The 22,321-nt window shown below is 38.3% G+C and overlaps 1 protein-coding gene across 2 annotated transcripts in view; it reads right to left on the reverse strand.

Moving 5' to 3' along the window:
• Positions 1 to 4,947: 4,947 nt before the first annotated feature.
• Positions 4,948 to 22,321, reverse strand: part of GRB10 (growth factor receptor bound protein 10) — a 112,764-nt gene continuing 95,390 nt past the window's right edge. The window contains exons 8-16 of one of the 2 annotated variants that reach the window (XM_026072067.1): positions 19,321 to 19,458; positions 18,592 to 18,702; positions 16,131 to 16,229; positions 12,239 to 12,316; positions 11,456 to 11,572; positions 10,520 to 10,586; positions 9,397 to 9,484; positions 6,458 to 6,551; positions 4,948 to 5,219 (exon numbers count right to left, since the gene is read on the reverse strand). In XM_026072067.1, the coding sequence (XP_025927852.1) occupies positions 5,073 to 5,219; positions 6,458 to 6,551; positions 9,397 to 9,484; positions 10,520 to 10,586; positions 11,456 to 11,572; positions 12,239 to 12,316; positions 16,131 to 16,229; positions 18,592 to 18,702; positions 19,321 to 19,458 (939 nt within the window). In that variant the 3' untranslated portion in view covers positions 4,948 to 5,072. The remainder of the gene's footprint in view (positions 5,220 to 6,457; positions 6,552 to 9,396; positions 9,485 to 10,519; positions 10,587 to 11,455; positions 11,573 to 12,238; positions 12,317 to 16,130; positions 16,230 to 18,591; positions 18,703 to 19,320; positions 19,459 to 22,321) is intronic. The other variant, XM_026072068.1, reaches the window with a different exon arrangement.

Below are 22,321 nucleotides of genomic sequence, written 5' to 3' on the forward strand. Positions count from 1 at the left end.
GCAGCTGAGCTGAGCTGAGCTTCAGAGTCCATAAAACCAGCTGTACTTTGACTCAGAGCTGGCAGCTGTGTTTATACTTTCGCCTTCCTGTTAGACAGTTGTGGCACCAGAATCCTGCAGCCAAGAGATGAAAAACACCCGATTAAAGCAAAGCACACAACCTGGGTAACCAACAAGTGTTGTAAGACCCCATTAGTCACAGTTGAGTGTCTAGAGATGAACCGATCCTTCCTGTAAAAACATCTGCTAGTATCTGTGCAAAATGATGAGCAATTAGAGCAGAATTTCTTTGGGCTAAGAGTTTGCAATGTGAGTGTTGTACAAACTAATTTATTTTGAAGACTCAGATGTGAGCAATCACAGTATGTAATGAAAGTCATATAGCTCTTGGACATAGTTGTGGCTATATTAAGTTTTCAAATCCTAATTAAATTGTGCTCAAAGTTAAGGAAGGAAGACATGATAGTTAGGATGCAGAAGCAACCCAAATTAATGCAATGTGGGTATTTCAAAGAAAGATATCTCTCTTTTCCATCTGCTGATACTGTTGCATAAGTTTCCAATATGTTAGACAAACAATACCTGAGACACAAAGCAATAGATAAGCTGGACATTAACAAACCAGATTAAAGCATCACTAAATTAGCAGTAACATAAACCCAAAGTCATCTATAGTTTGACTTATGTGAAGGGAAATGGTTCATCTGATGGTGTTTTTCTTATCTGGATTTGTGGGTACAGGCTGGAGCAGTGATTTGATTTGACAACAAACCCAGCTTTAGGGTTCTATACGTCAGGATAAAAGTGCTGCAGCCACATGCTGTAAAACACTAATCTGATATAAATTTATTCATAGGTCCAAACGCTTTTAAAATATTTTGCCACATTAACTTCATGCTAGAGTGCTTATCAACACCTATCTACCATGCTGCTTTTTTTGTGTGCCATCTCCTTGTCTGTTCCAAACATGATATATACAAGGCAGTAAGGTTGTTGGTTCTTTTTTATTTTTTTGTAGAATAACATGAGAACGACTTCTTATGATTACAGAGGGGGCCAGTTTCAATGTTAGCATAGCTTCCTTTAGCTAAGCAAGAAATAGGCACCTGAAAAACTTTCTGTAAGCAAGCACTTCCCTTTATGCAACTCAATGAAAAGCATAAATTGATTTAGCTGCATGCAGCATAGTGAACTCCAAGCACTTTAACTTTGGACTTACCAGCTATAGGTCTCTAAAGTAACATGCATATCGAGATAGAAAAAATCTTGGCAATATCAAAAAAACCCAAAAAACTACTTTGCCTTTATGTATTGCTGAGTGAATTCCATAATACAGGACACAGAAGTTATGCCCTAGTGCCATACAAACTCACATGAAACCAGAGCATGCAGAAGCTGCAGTGTGACTGCTGCTTTAAGTGGGATGCATTTGCTGGCTTCTGTGGATTAGCAAAGCAGGGACAGGAAAGGATTGTGAACAAAAGAAGTGAAAACATTTCCAACCTTCTATTATTCTATCCAACAGAAGAACCCCCAGCCTCCTTCCCCAGTGAAACTGCTTTCTTAAGCAAAAACATGTTTTGTGCAGGTGTGCTTTTCCACCCAACTGCAGAAAGACCACATGAATACAAGCATTACAGGATTAAATAATTGCTTTCTAAAAGTACTACTAAAAAGTTTTGTGATCCAACAACTCTCAGGCCAGTGGAGTGCTTTATGTATAGCTTACATTTCCAGTGAGCTGTAGTTTTGCTTTATGATCCAAAAGATGCTAGTGGTATAATTGCTGATTCGATTCCAGAACATTTCCCAAATGAACACTGTAAATATCATAGCAGAATATCAAAAAAGTCTTCCTCAAACACCAGGTGTGAACAAGCTCTGATTTAAACGAAGGACAAACTGTCCTAATAGGAATCATAAAACAGAACAGCCACAATAAAGATATCGTGTGGATTCTGTTTTCCTTTTAACTCTTCTTAAAGGATCTTTAACATGACAACTCACCCCAAATAACTCAGAATTAAGGCAAGAGATGTTTTGTGTATGGAGATATACCCCAAAGAAGACATAAATTCCAATATAAAATGAAGAGCATTGTATTAACGTTTATTTCTAATTACAAGAAACAGAATATCAGTCCCTTATTTGTACAAAAATACCTGAAAGATTACAATTAGGTTCACAAGCCAAAAAGCTATTTACAGTATGAAGCAACGCATATTGAATAAAGGTTTTGTCTCTTAAGTTAATACCTTTTGCATTCCCTGAAACTTTAAACTTTATTCCATTTTACAGTCACTAAATCTTGCATTGTGACAATATAATTTACGATAAGCAAGTCTTGCCACTGGAAAGGTGCATTGATTGGTCAAATTGTCAGGTATTTAGTGCAGAAAAGATAAGACAAAACATCTAAACTGAGGCACGTGTTTCTTCAAGATTAATTAACAAATAAAAGGTTTTTGTACTTTAACACCTATCGTAACATAACTTAACTAGTAACCTCATTACCAAAATGGTTTGGCATTTTCCTTCTCAACATATTCAAGATTGCTACATGAAGTATTTATTTAGAAAATAAAATCACAGGCAAAAAGATAAAAATTCAACAGGCTCCAAAACAACCCTGAGCATCCCCTTTACATTCATGTCATTTAAATACAAAAATAAGAGTCAAATGTCCTTCAGTCCTTGGTATTCTGAGCTGGCAGCCAGCTGAATCTGTTGGAAAACTAAGATGGTATTGACTGTTTTCCAGCAGAAAGAAGACAAAAGCAGTGATCTGCTTAAGTAAGATTGTTGCCACTTTGAATGTGGTCACTTTCTCAAAACAGCTCACTTTAGCTGGGAAAAGTACAAAATACTAAGTCAACCATCTACATACAAAAATCATGATTCATAGTCAAACTTTTATTCTCAATTTAAATAAGATGCAAGTTTTTTTTTTTATAAATATGAAACACTGCAAATACTATACGCCTACTGGGAAAAATGCATGGTTGTCACTAAGCTATGTAAACAGAAAAACTTAAAACTACAGCATAAATGGTCTTATTAAACTGGTAATGTAGTCAATACAAGTATCTTTTTTTTCTCCTAATAGGGGCCAAATAGAAGCATGCAAAGTGAAGTCAGACTTAAGTTAGCTTAATTTCAAGGTTTTAAAATACATTGTCTAGAAAGCAGGAACACTCATTTCACTATGTACAATTAAAAAAACAAAAAAGGCTTCTACTACAAACAAAATCAAGTTTCTTCATTTTTATATCTAGACATTAAATGGAAAAAGAATACTAAATGTGTTCTGTAAACTAAAATACAGTGTTTCTATACCACTGACATAGTTATAAGCTGATATGGATGACTCAGGCAGGTTATGGTTTGTCTTAAGCTATTCTCAACACTACATGAAGACCTAAGGGTGTAAAATTGTTTTTCCTTCTTTACTCTTTCAGATGGCTAGGATTTCAAACCCAGTGGCAAATATTAGTAAAGGATGAACTAGTCTGTGTAAATCATTTACCATCTTAAGAATGCTCCATTCTTCACTATGTTCTGAAAGTTCCCAGGGCGAAATACTTCCCAGTGTGGATAAACTGCATTAAGTATTGGAAAGTTAATTCAGTAACAGTCCCTATAGCAACTATGTTTCTGAAAGAATGGTATTTGCAAATGGAGGATTAAAATGGGACTAACCTAACTTTAACACTGATTTATCATCAGAAAAGTTATTGTGTAAACATTAAATAATTAATTTAAACATTAACAATAAAGGAGTTCTGACGACAAATCAGCACTAGAGCAGGATATGTGCTTGTCTGCAATAGATACTGGCATGAATTAGTGCGTGTGACACAAGAATCACCAGTCACCTGGATGGATGATATTGCCAGCAACTAGCTCACAAATGCCAGTCACAATTAAATGAGTTTCCATTCTCAGTATGTTCCTTCTCACCATGTAAACTTTCATGGCCCTATAGAAAGCAGAGGGGGTATAGTTCTTTTGAAGTCCTATTCCCCAAAAGAGCTTTTTGTCACTGTAGCTTTACTATATGGAAAAAGCTCTTTGAAACAGTCTGAAAATTCAAGGAGCTATAAAGCTAAAAACACTGTTTTGTTTTTTTTGTCATACTAAGACTACCAGCAGAAGAATCTTCTCACAAAAAAAAAAGGTGGTTTTAGATACAAGTGTAGTTATTCAGTCCTACTACTATTTAGTAACAGTAAGTTTCCTCAGGAAAACAGTCAAAAGGCTGTAAAAAAACCAAACCACCACTTCAATAAAAAAATTTGTGCATAGAATCTAACACAGTCTTTGCATGACTGGGTGCCACTAATATGCTGTCAACATACTACAGCCGTAATGCTACAAATCAACAGTTTTAAGAGTACATATATGGTGCTATGTTCTTTTAGAATAGTATCCACATTGCTTCTTCAAAGACATCTGCAGGTGATCGAACCTCGGGTCTCCAGAGAAGTTTTGAGACACATGCACACGCGCACACACACACACACTTCGCGATTTTCTTCTAGATCCTTTTAGGCTGAAGCTTTCCATACATTTTAGGGTGCAGATTAATACCCAACTCCTGCATGAATTTTAAAAGCCACATCAGCTCCTAATATAGGCTGCATACAATATCCGAAACAAAGTAGGAGTGCAAAAAAAGTGATCAATACAAAAAGTAAACACACTAGTCTTAATTGTCAAGATTATTCCAGGGCAAGAGTTCTTTTCAAAGATTTCTCTTCACACTTGTTCCTGTTAAGTGGCCCAGCCAAGATAGTTTCCAGTTTTGTTTCAAATTTGCTAATGGTTTTACATACCCTCCCCCCATTTTTGGGATGCTGGGACACTCAGCAGCAATCACTCTTAGGTGTTGGACAAACCAGTAAATCTTGGTCTGTTGGCACCAGTCGAATCCATCCCTTTCAGAGTCCCAAGGTGCATAATATTTTTATTTATTTTTACCAACTTACAGATCTGCCAATTCCCCAGTGTCAACTTTCTCTTACAATTACTCTTCTAGCAAATCCAGTCTTCAGTGAGAGTCAGATTTGAGGTCATAAGGCCACTCGGATGCAGTGGTGTTTGAGCTTGCAGGGCAAGACTCCTTTGTTTAGTTGATAGAATTCAACAAGCTGGATAAGATCACTGAATTTGGTGTTCCCATCATCCAGGCTGAAAAATATCTGTCCATCATCCTCACACTGGAGAAATAAAACATCCTTTTCAAGTTAGACTGCACATGAAGAGATGCAAGCATGGCAAAACATAATGTTTCAAAGTGTGTGCTGTAAGATAACAATAACTACAACAAAAATACTTTTTAACTTCTTGACACAAAAAAGGTTTGGTTAAATCAAAATTTGATAGCTTCTCAATGCAAAAACATTCTGAAACTCACTTAGTGTAATATGGCTTGCAGGCCAAGACCTTTCTTGAGATGTTAACTTCAAAATTATTACTTATTTGCAAAAAGGCCCCAGTACTAAGAGCACTAATCAGCTTACAACCAACATTTGGGTAGGCTTTTGCCTGTTTATTTATGCAATGGACTGGTATAGGATTGGAGAGATTTGTAATATTCTTTGAACTTCTTGGCTTTAGCCAGCAGTGTAGTTCTTGTAGGAGACATGCACTGCTGTACTGCAGCAAAGTTTCCAAAAAGATCCCAAGGTTGAGTGTAAGAAAGACTGCATCTCTAAAACTCATCTCCCCATTATCAGAGACCTCATTTTTTAAAAATATCTTAGTTTTATAATGCCCAAATGATGGGCACTGCCCAAAAAATCTAGTGCCCAGAGATCTCCAGGAAACCATGGTGTCCATGAATCCCACTAGAAAAGAACATACCTTAACCCCACTAGAAATATCTTTTATAGAAAAGTGAAAGCTCATGGGCACAGAGTAACTGAAAACTGTAGAGACAGCACTTGTCTCCATTATATAAAGCAGAAACACCACAAAAATATTCGTTAGCTGTTTGTAAAAAAAGCAAGAGAAAAAAGTCTTTGGACCAATAAACAGATGCACACAGTCTTAAAGTTCTGATGCTCCTTTTGGTCAAAATAAAATCAAATAGGTTCTCAAAATCTCAGTTTAACATATTATTGGCTAACCCCCAAAATAAAACATTTTACAGTTTCCGTAAGTTATTCTATGTCTGCTTAAGTGATATGGAGACAACTGCAGTCAATTGTTGTCAGTCACAGAGATCAAGTTCTGTGCATAACTTTGATAACCTAAGTGACTTATGTTAGTAGTCCAGGCAATGATAACAAGGAATTTTAGTCAGACATTTGAAAAATTCTAAGGATTATACTTGTTAATGGGAATATCCCTATTAATTACATCAGTACTTTTTAAGAAGTCTCTTCAGATATTGTCAAAGCTTTATGATTTAAAATTGCTTTTTTGTGATCAGTATCAAAACTAATTTACTTACCGGCAAGATTTGAAAATGCTTTATTTTTTGATGATGGCACAGCGTAAGTACAAATGCCTTTGGATTGCTTTGGCTGTCCCGGAGAAGAAATAATCTAGGAGAGAACATTTTTTAAAATTCATGATTTGAATACCACAAAACATTTCTTTATAAATAATCAGAACCACTTGGTCATTTTGTATCATTGTCTAACTCTTCTTTACTTGCATTAAAGCAATTCCATATCTGACAATTTACTTTCAATTTTTATACCAGGTATATGCAACACTAATCAACACAAGAAATAAAATGAAATATATATGATAGTACTTCTTCCTCTCTATCTGTATGATGCTTTTTTTTTTTTTTTGGTCTCTCTAATTCAGCTTTCTATTACTGATATGCATTCTCACGAAGAAAATGTTCTTAACTCCAAAAGCACATTTGGATTTCTCTAAGAGAATTTGAAGATGGGAAACTAATACATGAGAATCTGTTAATCTGTTCCCATTCTCCAGTATCTTGCATCAGTTTTCAGAAATACAGTGCTAGCAAAATTACCTTCAGGCTAAATGGCTGCAATTGCTCATTACTTTCTTAAAATGACTATCAATTAGGTAGAATCCAAATTATCAATACGGGGGAAACACACACTGATTTTGCCTTAAAACCATCACAGAATTTTTTTCACAGCAGCATCAGAAAAGAATATACTTTAGGAAGTATAGCTAGCAACAAGGTACGCTAATTTATTGCACTTAGTGGAAGATAACACTTTTATGCTGAATCACAAAACTAAAGTCTTAACTCAAACGGTTAAATCCACACTTTGAAAAACAAAAAAATGTAGACATTTTGGGCAGTCAGAAATGGGTCCTTCCCTTAACATGTATGAACTAAAGAAGGAAAACCTTTCCATGCAACAGGAAACAAGAACATACCTTTGGCATAAGGCTCAAAGTGCTAATCATTAGTGGATTTGTGAGATGGACAAGCATACTACTGGGGCAAGCCTCAAGCCCTCTGAATTGCTAACCACTATGCCAGGAACAAACGTCTCCAAGGCTGAGTTGCAAGAACAGCTTGCAGTTTTATGGATCCAAAAGAACTTACTCTAGCTTGTTAAAACCAATTGAGAAATGTCAATACCACAAAAATGCACTATGATAACCAGGATCATGCCAATACTAAAAGTCAGGCATGTCCTGCCACTACTGGAAAACATGCAAGGTATTTGAGCACTTCTTTTTCTACCTAAGAAGATCAGATGTGTGGAAAAGGGACCTAAGACCTTACACATCAGGCTCCCTCTCAGGGAGGCCRATCTATCTGTGCTACGGTCACTGCAGCTCATGCAGACACTTCTAAATTATCTCTGATCTAGCTATCGCAGGTAATGCAAGGGTAACATAAGCGCACAGCACWGAACTCAGCCCAGGTGATCCTGCAAGTGTTTACTCAACCTCTTTGGCAAGCAACGGGTTGTCTGCACAAACAATGACTGTAATATAGACACTCTCAACAATAGCTTCCAGAAACAATCAAATGCTAGCAGTATCAGCTGTGTATATATGTACATATATATACATATACATATTGCTGAACATCATATATGAGCCATCAGAAGACTTCCACTTCTTCCCCATGGTTGACTTTCTATCCTCTTTTGTTCAAGAGCATAAAGAGCAGGAAAACACAGGCAAGACTTTTTAATCCTGAGAACCACTATCTTTAGATCTTGGAGCACATGGGTAACATGGCTCCTTCGCTGCTACTAGTTGATGTCAATACAGCCAAAGACTAACCAATCTGAGCCCTCCACAGTGAATAAGCTGCCTACAGCACAAATAAAACACTGTCTCAAAAGCATTAACTCCTTTATGAAAACCCAAAGAAGGATGGGCCACTATATTTCTAAGGCAACGAGTTGAAATGAGTCAGTGCAAAGAAGTTCTGTAGCGTGAGAGAAGCACAAATCCAGCAAATCGGTAATGTGCCCTTTCAGTAGTGCTCTTTTGCTTACTGAAGCTCTTCTCTCTGTTGCAGATTTCTCTTTGCCTGCTAAGGGAAATCTCATTTGAGTCCCAGTAACTATAGCCCAGCAACACTGGCTGAAAAACAAGACAATCAAAACCCACTGCTTGATCAATGTGTACAGGCACTAGCCATTTCTCTAATATATTCTAATATATTTCATTCTTCACAAGCCATCAGTCAAAAACATTAGTGATGCTCCTGAATCAGAAAATGCTGTAGAGAGGTTTGAACTTCACTGTCTCCTGCAAAGCCAGCACGGAAGTTTCTACCTTAATCCTAGCTGCAGTGAGATTAATAAACTAAAGACACCTACGTTCTTCCCGTCCTACAAATAAAAAATTGCTGAACGCGGGTTAAGCAACTTCCCTACAATAACCCAACTACATATAAAAATAAGTGAAACAGGGATGCCGAGAAAATACTTAAATCTCAGCTACAGACATTTCAGAGAACTGGAACAGGTACTTGCATCTCTTAGCTCTAGAAGAGAAATAAGTAGTGAGAAATCAACATTAACTGCTCTGATACATGCAAAAGAGCACAAATGGCTTATTATACATTTGTGTACAAATGGCTAGGTATAGCTTTGCCTGAAAAAATATTCCCTCAATATAGGTTGCAGGAATTAATTATTTTAAACTTCTAACATTCTCCCAAAAACTTTATCGCCTCTACTGAAAAAGGAAGAGAGAATTTATGTGTACTCTTAATATATTATTCTCTGGATTAAGAGTTAGAATCCACTCCTGCAAACACTTAGGTAGTTGGTCTTTCTGAAATCCTGAAAGGCTAAACTGGAACTACTCAAGAATCAAGTTACTCATAAATGCTCATAGCCCTGTGAACATTAACAGCAGAAGTCATGCTCTTTTCTCTAATTGCTTTCCATAAAATCATAAATGCTAAACAACAGGGGTACCTACCCATCCACAAGCCCTTGCTGCTTAATAATCCTGTGAGATTCTTCTCTAGAGATCCTGCCATGAAACCAATGCTGTGTCCTATGAATAACTGGAGGCAAGAGGGGAAAGAGAGAATGCTTAATAACAGTAGCATGTATAACATCTTTTTTCCCCAGATACATTAGTTATTTAAACATTTTAAAAGTGGGTATAGATCCCACTGAAAGGTGGGATAGAGAATATATCTTTAATCAATCAATATAAAAAATTAATCAGCATGAAAAAATGCATCAGCAGTTGCATATACTTGATATACAAGTACATAGGCATTTTCTCCATGTATTTTATGACTTGTAGATGTGTTATTAGGTTATCAAGAGATATTTCTTACAACATTGTCTTCTCATAGGTCCTTGAAAACACTGTGACAAAACAATTCATAGAATACTGTGTCTGAGCTAATAAGGAAAGTTAGACCCAAGACCCTTTAACTCTGGAAGAATGAAAAGCACTTCAACTTGTGCTTTCAAGGGTGGAGATACCTCCAAACATATTTTATGTTTTGTTGTTTTTCAAAAGGTATTTTAAATTCTGTTCAACAGAATAGAAACATGGAATAGTTGTGTTTCCGCTAAGAAGTCCAGAGTATTAATATGCAATATCTTATTACTTTACTAAACTTAAAATCTCAGGACTCACATTATGGGCAACCATATTTTACATTATTCAATTACTGTAGAATGAATGCTATTTTAAAGAGTCCTATTTTTACTCTTTAAAGATTAACAGATCACTCATTGACTTTCTTGTCTAAAATGAAGAATCAACTTCTGGATTTTGTTTTTAAAGGAAACATTTATGGAGTCTCAATTTTCATAAAATCTGTGTTTCAAAAGAGTAAAATTGAAAACATCTTGAGTGTCCCTTTAAAGGAAAAAAAGTTCCTTCTACTATGTCTATATATATGTATGCTTTCAAACATGTAAGCCTGTTAACAACATACAAGTTATTGATAAAGATAAAACACTGTATTTCAAATCAAGGCATTAATATTATGGGGCTGCATTCTATCCCTGTATTAAATATAGCTTTAATTTGCCAGCAGAGGCCTCATATACTACCCTTACAAAACAGAAGAATTTACCTGTACTCAGTGTGGAAGGATGGAGCGGACTTTGGCTACCCAAGATGTTCATTCTTGTGCTACGTTTCTATAGAGAAAATGAATTACCGTTAAATCCAGACTAAAAACTCTACAGAAGAGAATTAGTGCACATGCAATACAGATTTAATTTACAGGAAACTGGGGGCTGGGCAAGTTTAGTGCAAGGATAAGAAAAAGAAATGCAACTTTGAAGGGGACTAATCTACAAGCAGCAGCTCATTTCAGTTGGCTTAAAACAGAAGCCAGATGTTAATGATGAAAGCTCAGTATCTTAAAAAAAAGAAAAATAAAGAAAAAAAGAAAAGAAAAAAAGAAAAGTCTGATATGTTTCTGCTCAGGCAAAACACCAGGCACTCAGTAAATCAAGCAGTATTTCCCTCCCATACATAAAGCACTAGCTAGTGCTTCAGTAATAACTCCTATTCCCTGAGAGACGAGCATGTGGGAAAACTTGTACTGCAGCTGTCTGTCCACAAGACACTATAAACAAGTTACATCAGTTTTCATTGCAAGAGGTCCTGCCTCTTGTAGATTCTGCAATTAAACTTACTGGGAGCAAGCCATTAGTCAGAGCCCCAGCCTCTTCCATGTGGGGAAGCATTTAATTTGACATATTCCTCCTCAGAGACTGGTTTTGCAAACTGGCAGTAAAGTTCTGGTGGGTCTGCTTTCCCCCTCAACTTTCCTCTGGACACTAGGGGGACAGAGAAGCAGTGGTAGAAGGTTGTTGTGAATGTGACAGTTTTGCTAAAGCTGGATATTGACTTTCAGATCTGCATGCTTGCAGTGTGATTGCTTCAGGTCGGAGCTAAGCTATACTGTGACCAGCACTGCACTAATATCATACCACACTCTGTGTTTTGGCTCTCAACAGACACTTACTAATTACAAAAATAGAAAAGAAAAGATAGCTACCCTCCAAGCATGTCCTTCTTCCAAGGCAGCACTCTGTGCTTCAGCAGGATTTTCAATAACTCTTCCTATTTGCCCCGAAAAATCCATTGCTACTAGTGAGTTTTCAGATACACTTCTCTGAAAAGGAATTTTCACTTGTTTCAAAAAACAGGGAAAGAAAAAACCAACTTGAGAGAGTTACATTTCAAAATATTTTGGTTTCAGAAGATTTTCCAGAGCTATCCTTTAACATCATAGAGAACACAGATAATTTCTTTTTCCTTAGAAAAGATTCACAGACAAAAAAATATATGGCTTTTTCTTTTTAGACCATGGGGGAGAGAGAGAGAATTCAAAGTCAGAATAAAATCTGTATTGCTTAAGTTGCCTGCTTTCCCTATCACTATGCTCCAGGCATTTTCAGGACCAGTCTGGACCCAAATATAGGATCTTCACTTTTAGATAGCTAACAGTCAGCTTTGACCCAACACATTTTAGGAGATCTTAAGTGTTAGCTTTGCCAGGCCTAAACTGGCTTCTGCAGGGACAGCCAGATGTCTCTGTACTGTACATCTCAAAATACCTGAGATAGCCAAGATTTTTAAACCATGTGGATACTATCAGCCTAAGATAATGGAGAGCCAACTACAAAAACTGTACTCATTCAAAATGCAAACTTTACAATGATTTGCTGTACAATTCTGAATTTGCATTTATTAGTGTAAAATTTACCACTTTTAAAATGCAAAAGCAAATGTATCTCTTCCAACAATATACATTAAYGAAATAAAGTTCATTACTTACTACTGGAGTGGAAAAGTGTGGAAGCATGGATTTTCTCTGCTGGGGAATTCTGTAATTCTGATACAGTAGCATTCCATACTGCCAACAGAAATGCAAGGAAATTATTATTCACAGATATACCCAGGAAAAAATTTGTAGTGATTTCATAACACCACTTACACTGGAGCAAGGTGCTGTCAGCTTATTATTTTCATGATCAGAAGCTGTCCCAAAGCAATTTGCATTGAGCAATAGTGATTGGAAGATGCCAACTGAGCAGTAAATGTGCATAAGTTTATTTAAAAGATAACACCTTTACAAGCCTTAGCGAAATACACAGGTCATTTCTGCCACTCTCAAATATAGACATGCTTTTCTTATAGAATACAAGCTTGCACTTGAGGACAGAACACACATTAATTTCCCCTCTCTTTGTCCTCTAATATTTTGAATTAAAAAAAAACCCTCAAATGAAGTTCTGTAAAAGGTAATATAAAGATGAACTCAGTTTTTGTAATGATAATAAAATATGAACCTTTCTAATTCACTTTTGAATTTAAATGTTAATGTTATTAGCACTTTTAATAAATTTCTTCAGGAAATAACACTTTTATTCATTTCTCATCCTTATAAGAATAAATTGATTGAATTCCAGTCATGTTCCTCATTGAGCATGATAAATTTTAGAAACACTAGTAGCTAGGATGGTAGGAAAACACCTACTCTGTGCCTTCCCTAGAGACACTGTGCCAAAGCATATCAACATTACTTATTGAATGTTCTAATTAAAATGGTATATATAACGTTGTAAACAAGGTATATTGTATGATTATGGAAAGCTAAATTGGTAGGTAACTAAAAGGAGGGTCAGCCTTAATTTTGTCATTCCCTGACTGAACATCTTTAATCCTCCTAGCGTTCCTTAAAAACAAAACATTTTTTTCCTTGTGTTAACTATCTAAGGGTGAATGCTAGATGCTAGCATACAGAAATCTACTGCCAAATACTACTGTTTCTGCTACTGATAGCACAGCAAAGCCACAGCAAGAGGCATGTCTACACTTTTGATAAGAACAGTTAATTCTACACACTGGTAAGGTTTCCCCTTGCTCTTCACGAACATTAGCACCTTCACCTATGTAACTAAATTCTAGTTTTTGCTCCTTCAGGAGGAGTGCTATCTTTAAGACATGATTTACTACAAATATCTGATCTTCAGTTTTCCCACAGTGCAAAGTTCTATGTAAATAGGAAAAGTAAAAGACAGTTGAGAGGAAGCATTTGGAATTGACTGGTGAATAAAACTCCTACGCCAGGTGTTACAATACATTAAATTTGAGTTAAGTAAAGTAACTGAAGAGAGGCTTATGACAGCCAACAGAGGCATCAACTCCACAAAATAAAATATGCATCTTGTAACTGGGACTGCTTTCCTGGGCCATACTTGAAGTACCTATGGCTAGTACACTTTCTTTTGTAACAAATTAAAATAGGAAAGGAACTTCCGTACTATACTTTATACATAATCATTCCTTAAGATCAATGAATTAGTTTTTGGAGAGCATTCAAATAGATGTGCTCTGGTTTGGAAGATGAACACTTAATTTAACTAGAGAACAGGCAGGAGTCTAAAAAGCTGCATTTTCATACCTGCAGGCCTACAACTCCAATTTGCTTTCCCTACATTTACAGGGTTTTGCATGATGGAAAATCTATCCAAGGAGAGGAACAGGTAATTGTAGTGAAAATTTGTCATGTCTTGAGGATAAATTAACAAGATAAAGATTTCAGAGGAGCACAGATGGAGAACAAAAAATGTTCATGCAGCAATGGGCATCTCTGGAGATTTGCTAGTCAATGCCACATACAGACTGGGAAGTGGTAAAATCTCATATTCTTTCCAATACAGACCCTCCTCCCTTCAGCTCCTTGGACACATACTGTAGGAATGCACCTCCAGCAGGTGGCAGTGAAACTATGGTGGGAAGGAGGGCATTTTGCCAGTGAGAAGCCTGCAGTAGAGCAGGGGATAAAGGTTTTGCTGATATGGCCTGCAACATAGGCAAGAAAGGTGGTTCTGATCACTCGGTTCAGAGGACTTAGGACAGCAAACCCACGCTGGCCTCAAGATGCACCCTGGCATAACTTCTAAAACCCTGCTATGCCCACATCCTAGCAATTTGCTCACGGTGCCCCTAGATGACAGATCCCCCACTTTGGGAACAGCTCGGTATGAGGAGGTCACCAAAAGGACACAGCATGAGCATGCCAACCTCAGAGGCTGGCGATAAGCAGGCGAGCCTTCATTTCCAGATCCAACATGCTCAGCAGAGTGCCGCATCTGTCTAATTTCCAGTGCGCTGGACAACGCTGGTCCCAGGGTTTAGCCATTATCTTCACCGTGGTGTGAGTACCCTGTGTGCCCTAGCAAACTCTGCAGCCTCTTCCCCCTGGCCCCAGACAAGGTTTGGCTCCCTGTGCCCAATCCAGGTCAAATACTGCTGGCAAAACAGCTAAATTTGGAGAAAACGCTGTGACAAACCGCCTCAGGGGCCATGCACTTTGGTTTGGGAGCTGCTCTTAAGCTCCAGCTGCTGCCCTTGGCCCTTGCTTGTGCAGTGCTATAAGCATGCCCTGCGCCTCGCTGACCCTGCCCTTGCCTTGCTCACCTGATGTCCTGGCCTGACCTCATCCCTGCGGCCGTACCCAGCGCTGGCCATGCTCTGGGTAGGCCCCAGTCCTCGTCACCAGCCCCACGCCGCTCACCTGGCCGGGGTGCTGTGGGGCTGCCCTGCCATCCCGTGTCATTCACAGCACCCAGCTTCCCTGCCCAGAGGTCCGGCCCTGCTTCTCCTGACATACAGTATAGGGATTTTCTGGCCTGCCCTTTCAAAGTATCTGAAATTATCTGCTTACTATAGAGAGAATGGAAGCTGACTGAGCTCAAGGCTTTCAGTTCTATTTTGGTGGACAAGTATGTAAGGTTAGATACTGCAGTACCTGTTTGTACATGCCTCCAGTTTTTATTACATGCTGTATATAAGACTTTAGCACAGAGTATTAGAAAGTAGGATAACTGCCTGATAGAGAAGTGGGATTTTCATGGGTAGTACAGCATATATGAGATATATTATATAGTATATCTATGATATATTATATATAGTGTATACATATAATATATATATAATATTCATACATATATTCCCCTTAATATTGAGGACTTAGTAAGTTATGGAGAAGAATTCAGTAGTTTTCAAAGCCGTATCTTCAGGGAAAGAATAAAAGAAACTTCTGTACATTTCCCTGTGAAGATCAGGAAGGGCTCTGCTTCAAAGAGCACAAAACACTCAACTTTCTCCTCAGTTCTTTCTATGCTGATTTTGTTTCAAAACACTGTGAAGCCTCCTTCCTTATTATCAAGTAACTTCACTCTTTGCTCTCAGATAAGAATAACCTTCACCCAGAGACAGGCTTGCTTACTTTTGTTATTTATATTTTACAGAACCTTCCAAAAATTGAAAAAATGGCAATGGCTCTAGATAGCACTCTTTTCTATTTCAGATAACCTCTTGGCAAGATGAAAACCTTTTCTTTAGCTTTATGCTAGATAAATATAGATAGATAGATAGATAGATAGATAGATATTTGCAGATATTTTCTTATGCAATTTCTTGATTCATTCACATATTATAAGTTTGTCCCAAAAACTAAAATTGTATTTGATCATATGTGCAAGGAGTTCAGCTCAGTGTTGTGAATAAATGCTTAGGAGGGACAGATCTACCTAGAATTTTGCTATTGATTTGGAAGTAGATGATGGTTAAGAACACCATCTCATATTTTCTCATAAACATAATAACCAATGCTACTTAACCACAGATATTGCTCTATTCACATAGGAGAGATTATGTACCTTGAGGAGTCGAAAGGCAGTCATCCAGCATGTCCTGCTTTGCTCATCTTCAGCACACAACAACCTCAATTCCTTAGTTTCATTTCTCACTCTGTTGGGCTATAAAGTATTAGAGGGAATTCAGCTACATTCAGTAGGAAACCACCAACACTGAAAGTTTACTGTACAAGTTAAACATATTTTGAAAGAGAGACCTAAAAACACAGCTAGACCCAATAGGATAAACTTCAGTGCCTGCCTTGAAATACTCTGCAATTCTAGCAATTTATAGGAACAAGGACTCAGGCTATTTTACCACCCAGAATCAAGTATTTTTTTAATAAGAGAAAAAATTATTAGCCCCAATTTCAAGATGAAGAACCAAAGTAACGCATCCAAAGTAACACACCCAAAGCCACACACTGAAGACTCCACAGAAGCAGATCTGGAAACCACATCTCCCCTTCCACACCCATTTCTTTTACCATCATCATTCTCCTAAAGTCAGTGCTGGCTCTGGAATTTCTTCTGCAATTTTACTGTTGATACAGAGATGTTAAGTTACTCCACGAGCACTACTCTCACCATTTACACTTGCAGTCTTCTACAACGCAAGCATTCAAGTCCAATCTCTTTCAGAATTATCCATTCTAAACTACTCAGCTGTTGGCAGCAGGGCAGAGGAATTGTTGCTGACATGGACCATAGAAGAAGCTGCCTGTACTTGCAGAGAATGGCAGGCCTTGTCCAGAACAGACGAGAGAAGCTGCCTATATTGACATCTGATGCTGTACTACAGAGAGAGCACCTGGGCTCTTCCCACTCGGTATCTTCCCAAATATCTGCTCTGATCAGTTCAGAATGTGTCCTGCAGCTAGTCTCCACTCCCTGAGGCAAACCCAAACATCTAGCTCTGGAACGGCTATTAGGAAGGAGACTACTTCACTTCTGTCAATAAAAGCAGCTCCCAGCCTTGTTTTTCAGATACTCTTACTGGACTTGTGATATAGAGACACAGAAGATGACTTCTTGTCAGAAAACTAGATGGAGCTTTGAAATATTTTTTACTGACACATGGGTGACAGTACATAAAAGGGACAGCTCTGTTCCTGTTATGGGTGCAATCTGATCAGGAAAAAGACGATTATCACAGAATCACAGAACGGTTGAGGTTGGAAGGGACCTCTGGAGATCACCTAGTCCAACCCCCCTGCTCAAGCAGGGTCACCTAGAGCTCATTGTACAGGATCACATCCAGGTGGGTTTTGAATACCTCCAGAGAAGGAGACTCCACAACCTCTCTGGGCAACCTGTCACCCTCACAGTGAAGAAGTTTTTTCTCATGTTCAGATGGAACTGTCTGTGTTTCAGTTTGTGCCCATTGCCTCGYGTCCTGTCGCTGGGCACCACTGAAAAGAGTCTGGCYCCATCCTCTTGACACSCTCCCTTCAGATACTTGTACACATTGATAAGATCTACTCTCAGCCTTCTCTTCTCCAGGCTRAACAGGCCAAGCTCTCTCAGCCTTTCCTCATAAGAGAGATGCTCCAGTCCCCTAATCATCTTTGTAGTCCTACCCTGGACTTGCTCCAGCAGTGCCACATCCCTCTTGTACTGGGGAGCCCAGAACTGGACGCAGTACTCCAGATGTGGCCTCACCAGGGCTGAGTAGAGGGGGAGRATCACCTCCCTCRACYTGCTGGCMACACTCTTCCTGATGCAGCCCAGGATACCATTGGCCTTCTTGGCCACAAGGGTCCATTGCTGCCTCATGCTTAACTTGGTGTTCACCAGCACTCCCAGGTCCTTCTCCGCAGAGCTGCTTTCCAGCAGGTCAACCCCCAACCTGTACTGGTGACTGGGGTTATTCCTCCCTACGTGCAGGACCCTGCTCTTGCCTTTGTTGAACTTCATGAGGTTCCTCTCCACCCACCTCTCCAGCCTGTCCAGGTCTCTCTGAATGGCAGCACAGCCCTCTGGCGTATCAGCCACTCCTCCCAGTTTGGTATCATCAGCAAACTTGCTGAGGGTGCACTCTGTSCCTTCATCCAGGTCAYTGAYGAAKAAGYTGAACAAKACTGGACCCAGKACTGACCCCTGGGGGACACTGCTAGCTACAGGCCTCCATGCTGTTATGCCTTACTCTACTTCCTCCATAGAAATAAGCTGTATAAGTATATGCTCTAGAAAAACATCATCTGTAAGAGAGGCTGTATTGGTAAGCCTAATGCTAAAAAAATATACTGCCACTTGATCCAAAAGAAGCACCAGACAAAGTGTTAAAAGTGTCACATGAAACCATGGCAAGAGTCACAGAGCAAACCTCCCAAATGAAAAACTTTAAAGATCAGGTCTTCCTGAAGTCAACAGAAACACTTGCAGAGTTCTAAGCCCAAATTAAGTTTATTTTGGGGTTGAGAAACAGAAATCTGAGCTATGAACACTGACCATAACTTTGGAAGAACTTAATGAGAAGAATTACCTTTATACAAAAACCGTAGTCTGCAGGTGCATTGTACAACTTCTTGCCTGCTATCAATGAGAAGATATTGCTGTCTTCTAGGTCAGCTAACAATTGCAAATGTCTTGGCTCCTGTGGAAATAATGTGGTTTATAAAATGTAAGAATAAGATACTGGAACATTTTGCTGCAAGTGTTGCATCCCTCTAAGAACAACATCCAACAGAGGGCAGTGTATGAACACTTTGCTTGTCTTTCAAAACAGCTTAAAGTTATCAGTGCATGTCACTTTTTAAATATCAGCCTGCTATCAGAAGGTGCTTTATACAAGTTGACAAAATACTTATTCAGATACAAAACGCTATAGCCTATTACAATGCTCCTGAGAAATCTGAAAATGAGATAATGTAAAATACTGTTTGAAATACCATTTAAAATAAATTAATGAACAATGTGTTTGGAGACTGCATGTTTTCTCCTGATAACCTTGTTAACGTGACTTCTATAGCCACAGTTTGATGCCTGGCTACTTTGACTTTATTATATAGCAATGTTAGGTAGCCATTTTCATGCAATGAGAACCAAGGACTTGACTCTCATTTGATCATGGCCTGCTTATCCTTTTCTACTTGATTAGAAAAAGGGCGTGGGGGCTTTATGAAGATATTTAAAAAACAACAAAGAATACCCATGGTAAAAGCAGAAAATCCTTTCACATGCTAGCAGTGTGCAACTTCTTTTTTAAACTTACCTTTGAAGTTCCTTTTGTAGAACAATAAAGTCCTGATCTCCTCAAACACACATACAGTTTCTTCCATGATTTCCTACCCAGCTCTTTCACATGCAAGAAACCTTGAATCTCAGGGCAGCTACTGGAGTTTAAAAAGTTCTGTTGGAGAGGAAAATGTAAATGATGATTGTGTCCCCTACATTTATTGTAAAATTGGCACTGTATTTGCAGCAAGGAGAAGCAAACGGCAAGCCACTTCTCTGACTTAGGGCGCAGTTTAACATTATGCTTAAACTGACCTATGACCAAAACGGATAGACCTGCTCCTCCCATTAAGCCTGCCTAACTATTCCTGCCACCTCCCTTGCACCATCACTAGCAAACTGAGTGATGCAAAGTTGGATGAACTACTGATTCACTCACAAATCCTCCCCAGCCCAGGTAAAGTTGTTAATTTCTTGACAGATTAAGAGAAGTGTGCAGAGACATCCAGTCTCCACCCAATTTTGAGCTTCAAAGCAGAGGAGGTAATTAGACTGCACAGCCAGGGCAAAGGATGACCACCCTTCAGAGGCAGCTGCAGATGGATTGGTTTGAGTATAGATGTAAAACAGCAGCAGCCTTAGATAGTGTTTCTCAGGCAGGATGACTGTATTTGCTATATACCATGCGGACTTCCAGTGCTGTAGTAACAATCAGCTCAAGTTCATGCACTGACATTTTCCCATGTTCTCTGTGCGAATACTTAAATCTCCAAAAGGCTAACCATATTTCTGCGTCCTCATTCCTCTTGGCCTTGGTCTGAATTGTCACAAAGTAAGCTTATTAATTCTTAAAAAAAAATTAACACAGTAGCTTGCCACAACAATTCTGCCAACTAGTCTAACTTGGGCTCATTGGTCAAAATCCAGAACTTCATACAGAAGTTTAAGAATGTGTACTACCTACTTCAGGATTTCCCACACCAAATTCATATACAATACGCACACACCTGTCCCATGACAAAGGGTATGACAGACAGCACAACATTTAATGCAAACTGAAACTTAGAGCAATCAAATAAATGTCTGCAATGGTATTAGACTTCAAGATCCAGAAGTATTTAAATAAGTTAAGCTCTTGACATAATTACAGGGACCACATACGGAATCATTTGATTTACAATATGTCAAGGGAAAGAAGTATTAACTATGGTTAGCAAGCTGATGGATTGCTCCCTTATTACACTGGGCCAGATTTTTAAATGACAGAAGGCTTGGTAAGCAGGTTAAATGCCAAATTCCTAACAAATTCAATAATAGGGAGAAAAATGCATAAACTTGGTTGGCCTATGTGCCTCTGAAAATCTTGACAGTCATATTTTGGCATTATTTGGTGGACAATGCTCACAGGAAGCAAAACCAAAAATCAGTGCCCTCTATCAGAATTTTTGGTTGCATTAAAACTTTATTTTTTCCATTTTCTTCCCCCGCTATTTCTTACGCAACAGACTGGAAAAGAATAGTCAATTTTCCTGCTATTTGTACTATGAATCCACTTCTCAGCTGTAAAGGGAACAGACCACAAGGAGAAAATATTCTTTCTGCCAACCTAGATAAACTTAAACCAAAATAAACTAAGATGCAAGCTTTTTTGCACATCTGAGCAAGACGGATACTAGGGAAAACAGTACCTACCATTATTAATGCTATTGTTAAGACTAAAAATACTAGCTCTTAATGTAGCACATGATATTGTGACATGATGTTTGATATTCTTCCCTATTTTTTACATAAATAAAAAACCCAGCACATTTAACTCAATGTTTGAGGAGGCCTCAGATGCAACACGCTAACGACTATTAGATTGCAGGAAGTTTACCTTTAACAAATTACTACTGTCATTGAAATTATGACAAATAGGTTTATCTTTCTTAAAGAAAAGTGAATTTAATATAAATGCTTTAAGTGAGATTGATTTTATGGTTAAACAACAAACCAAAGAGAATGTACGTATCTTCTTTCCTCAAACAAACTCACTGTTAATCCCCAAGGCTTATGTTTTTCCTGGACTGTACCAAACTAAAACTTCCCAGAAACAAACTACTGGATGTCACAATATCATGAGGTTTTCCTCTTTCCATCATTTGAGTTACACTAGGTTCCAAAATTTTCTATCTTCAAGAGCATCTTCCTCTTTTAGGGCATCCTCCTTCTAGAAACACAAGCAAACTTGATTCTCCAAGTGCATTGCACAAGAAAGGGTCCCAGGCGTAAGTGCCTCTATGCAAAAGTCTGTGGCAAAGCCTGTTCACCCCAGTTGTGTTTCCACAAGGTTTTAGATCAAGTAATGGAAATGCAAATGGAAATGCTTGCCCATTCAAAGTGCTTTCTCCCTGTTTGGCCTATTTCCTGCAGACAATCCAGACTGATTAAACAGGCCATGAAATACTYGCGTGGCAACCTGAGGGAGACGCTCCTGCTCTGCAAGTCTTTAACGTGCCATGATAAGGAGGGTCCTAATTAGAGGAGTGCAAGTACAAAGTTGATTGAAGGGTGCTTAACACTGTTGCACGTGACATTCATTTTTAATTCCAGAAATTGGTTTGATTTTCATTTTATTTCCCAATTAAGAGGGAATGCTAACATTTTAAATTCCTTTCGGTGAACCTGGAGACACTATTTAATAGATTTTGAAGCAGTTACAGGACAAAATGAACACACTAGTTCAAAAATCAGTGAAAACTTGTTTTATCTAAATAGATGGTCAATGCATATTTGCAAACATGCAAAATGATAGAAATCATGCTAAAAATCCATTATCTGTATTTGTATTCTCTTTTTGTATTTGTGCCTCCTGCTTTATAATCTGCAYGTGTCATTCACGGCATTGTTTTCCAAGCATCACTGTCTTTTAAAATAGTACCATTTAAGAAACAATGTGTTTTAATTTGGTCTCAACACACCTGTGAGCTGAATGTTCCCCATTTGAGAAAATGGCTAAGGTGAAAAAGATGTAGACTACAGTGTTTAGATTGGAGTGT

The sequence above is a fragment of the Apteryx rowi genome, unplaced genomic scaffold, assembly GCF_003343035.1.
Source record: "Apteryx rowi isolate R43461 unplaced genomic scaffold, aptRow1 scaffold_337, whole genome shotgun sequence".
Taxonomy (NCBI): Eukaryota; Metazoa; Chordata; class Aves; order Apterygiformes; family Apterygidae; genus Apteryx; species Apteryx rowi.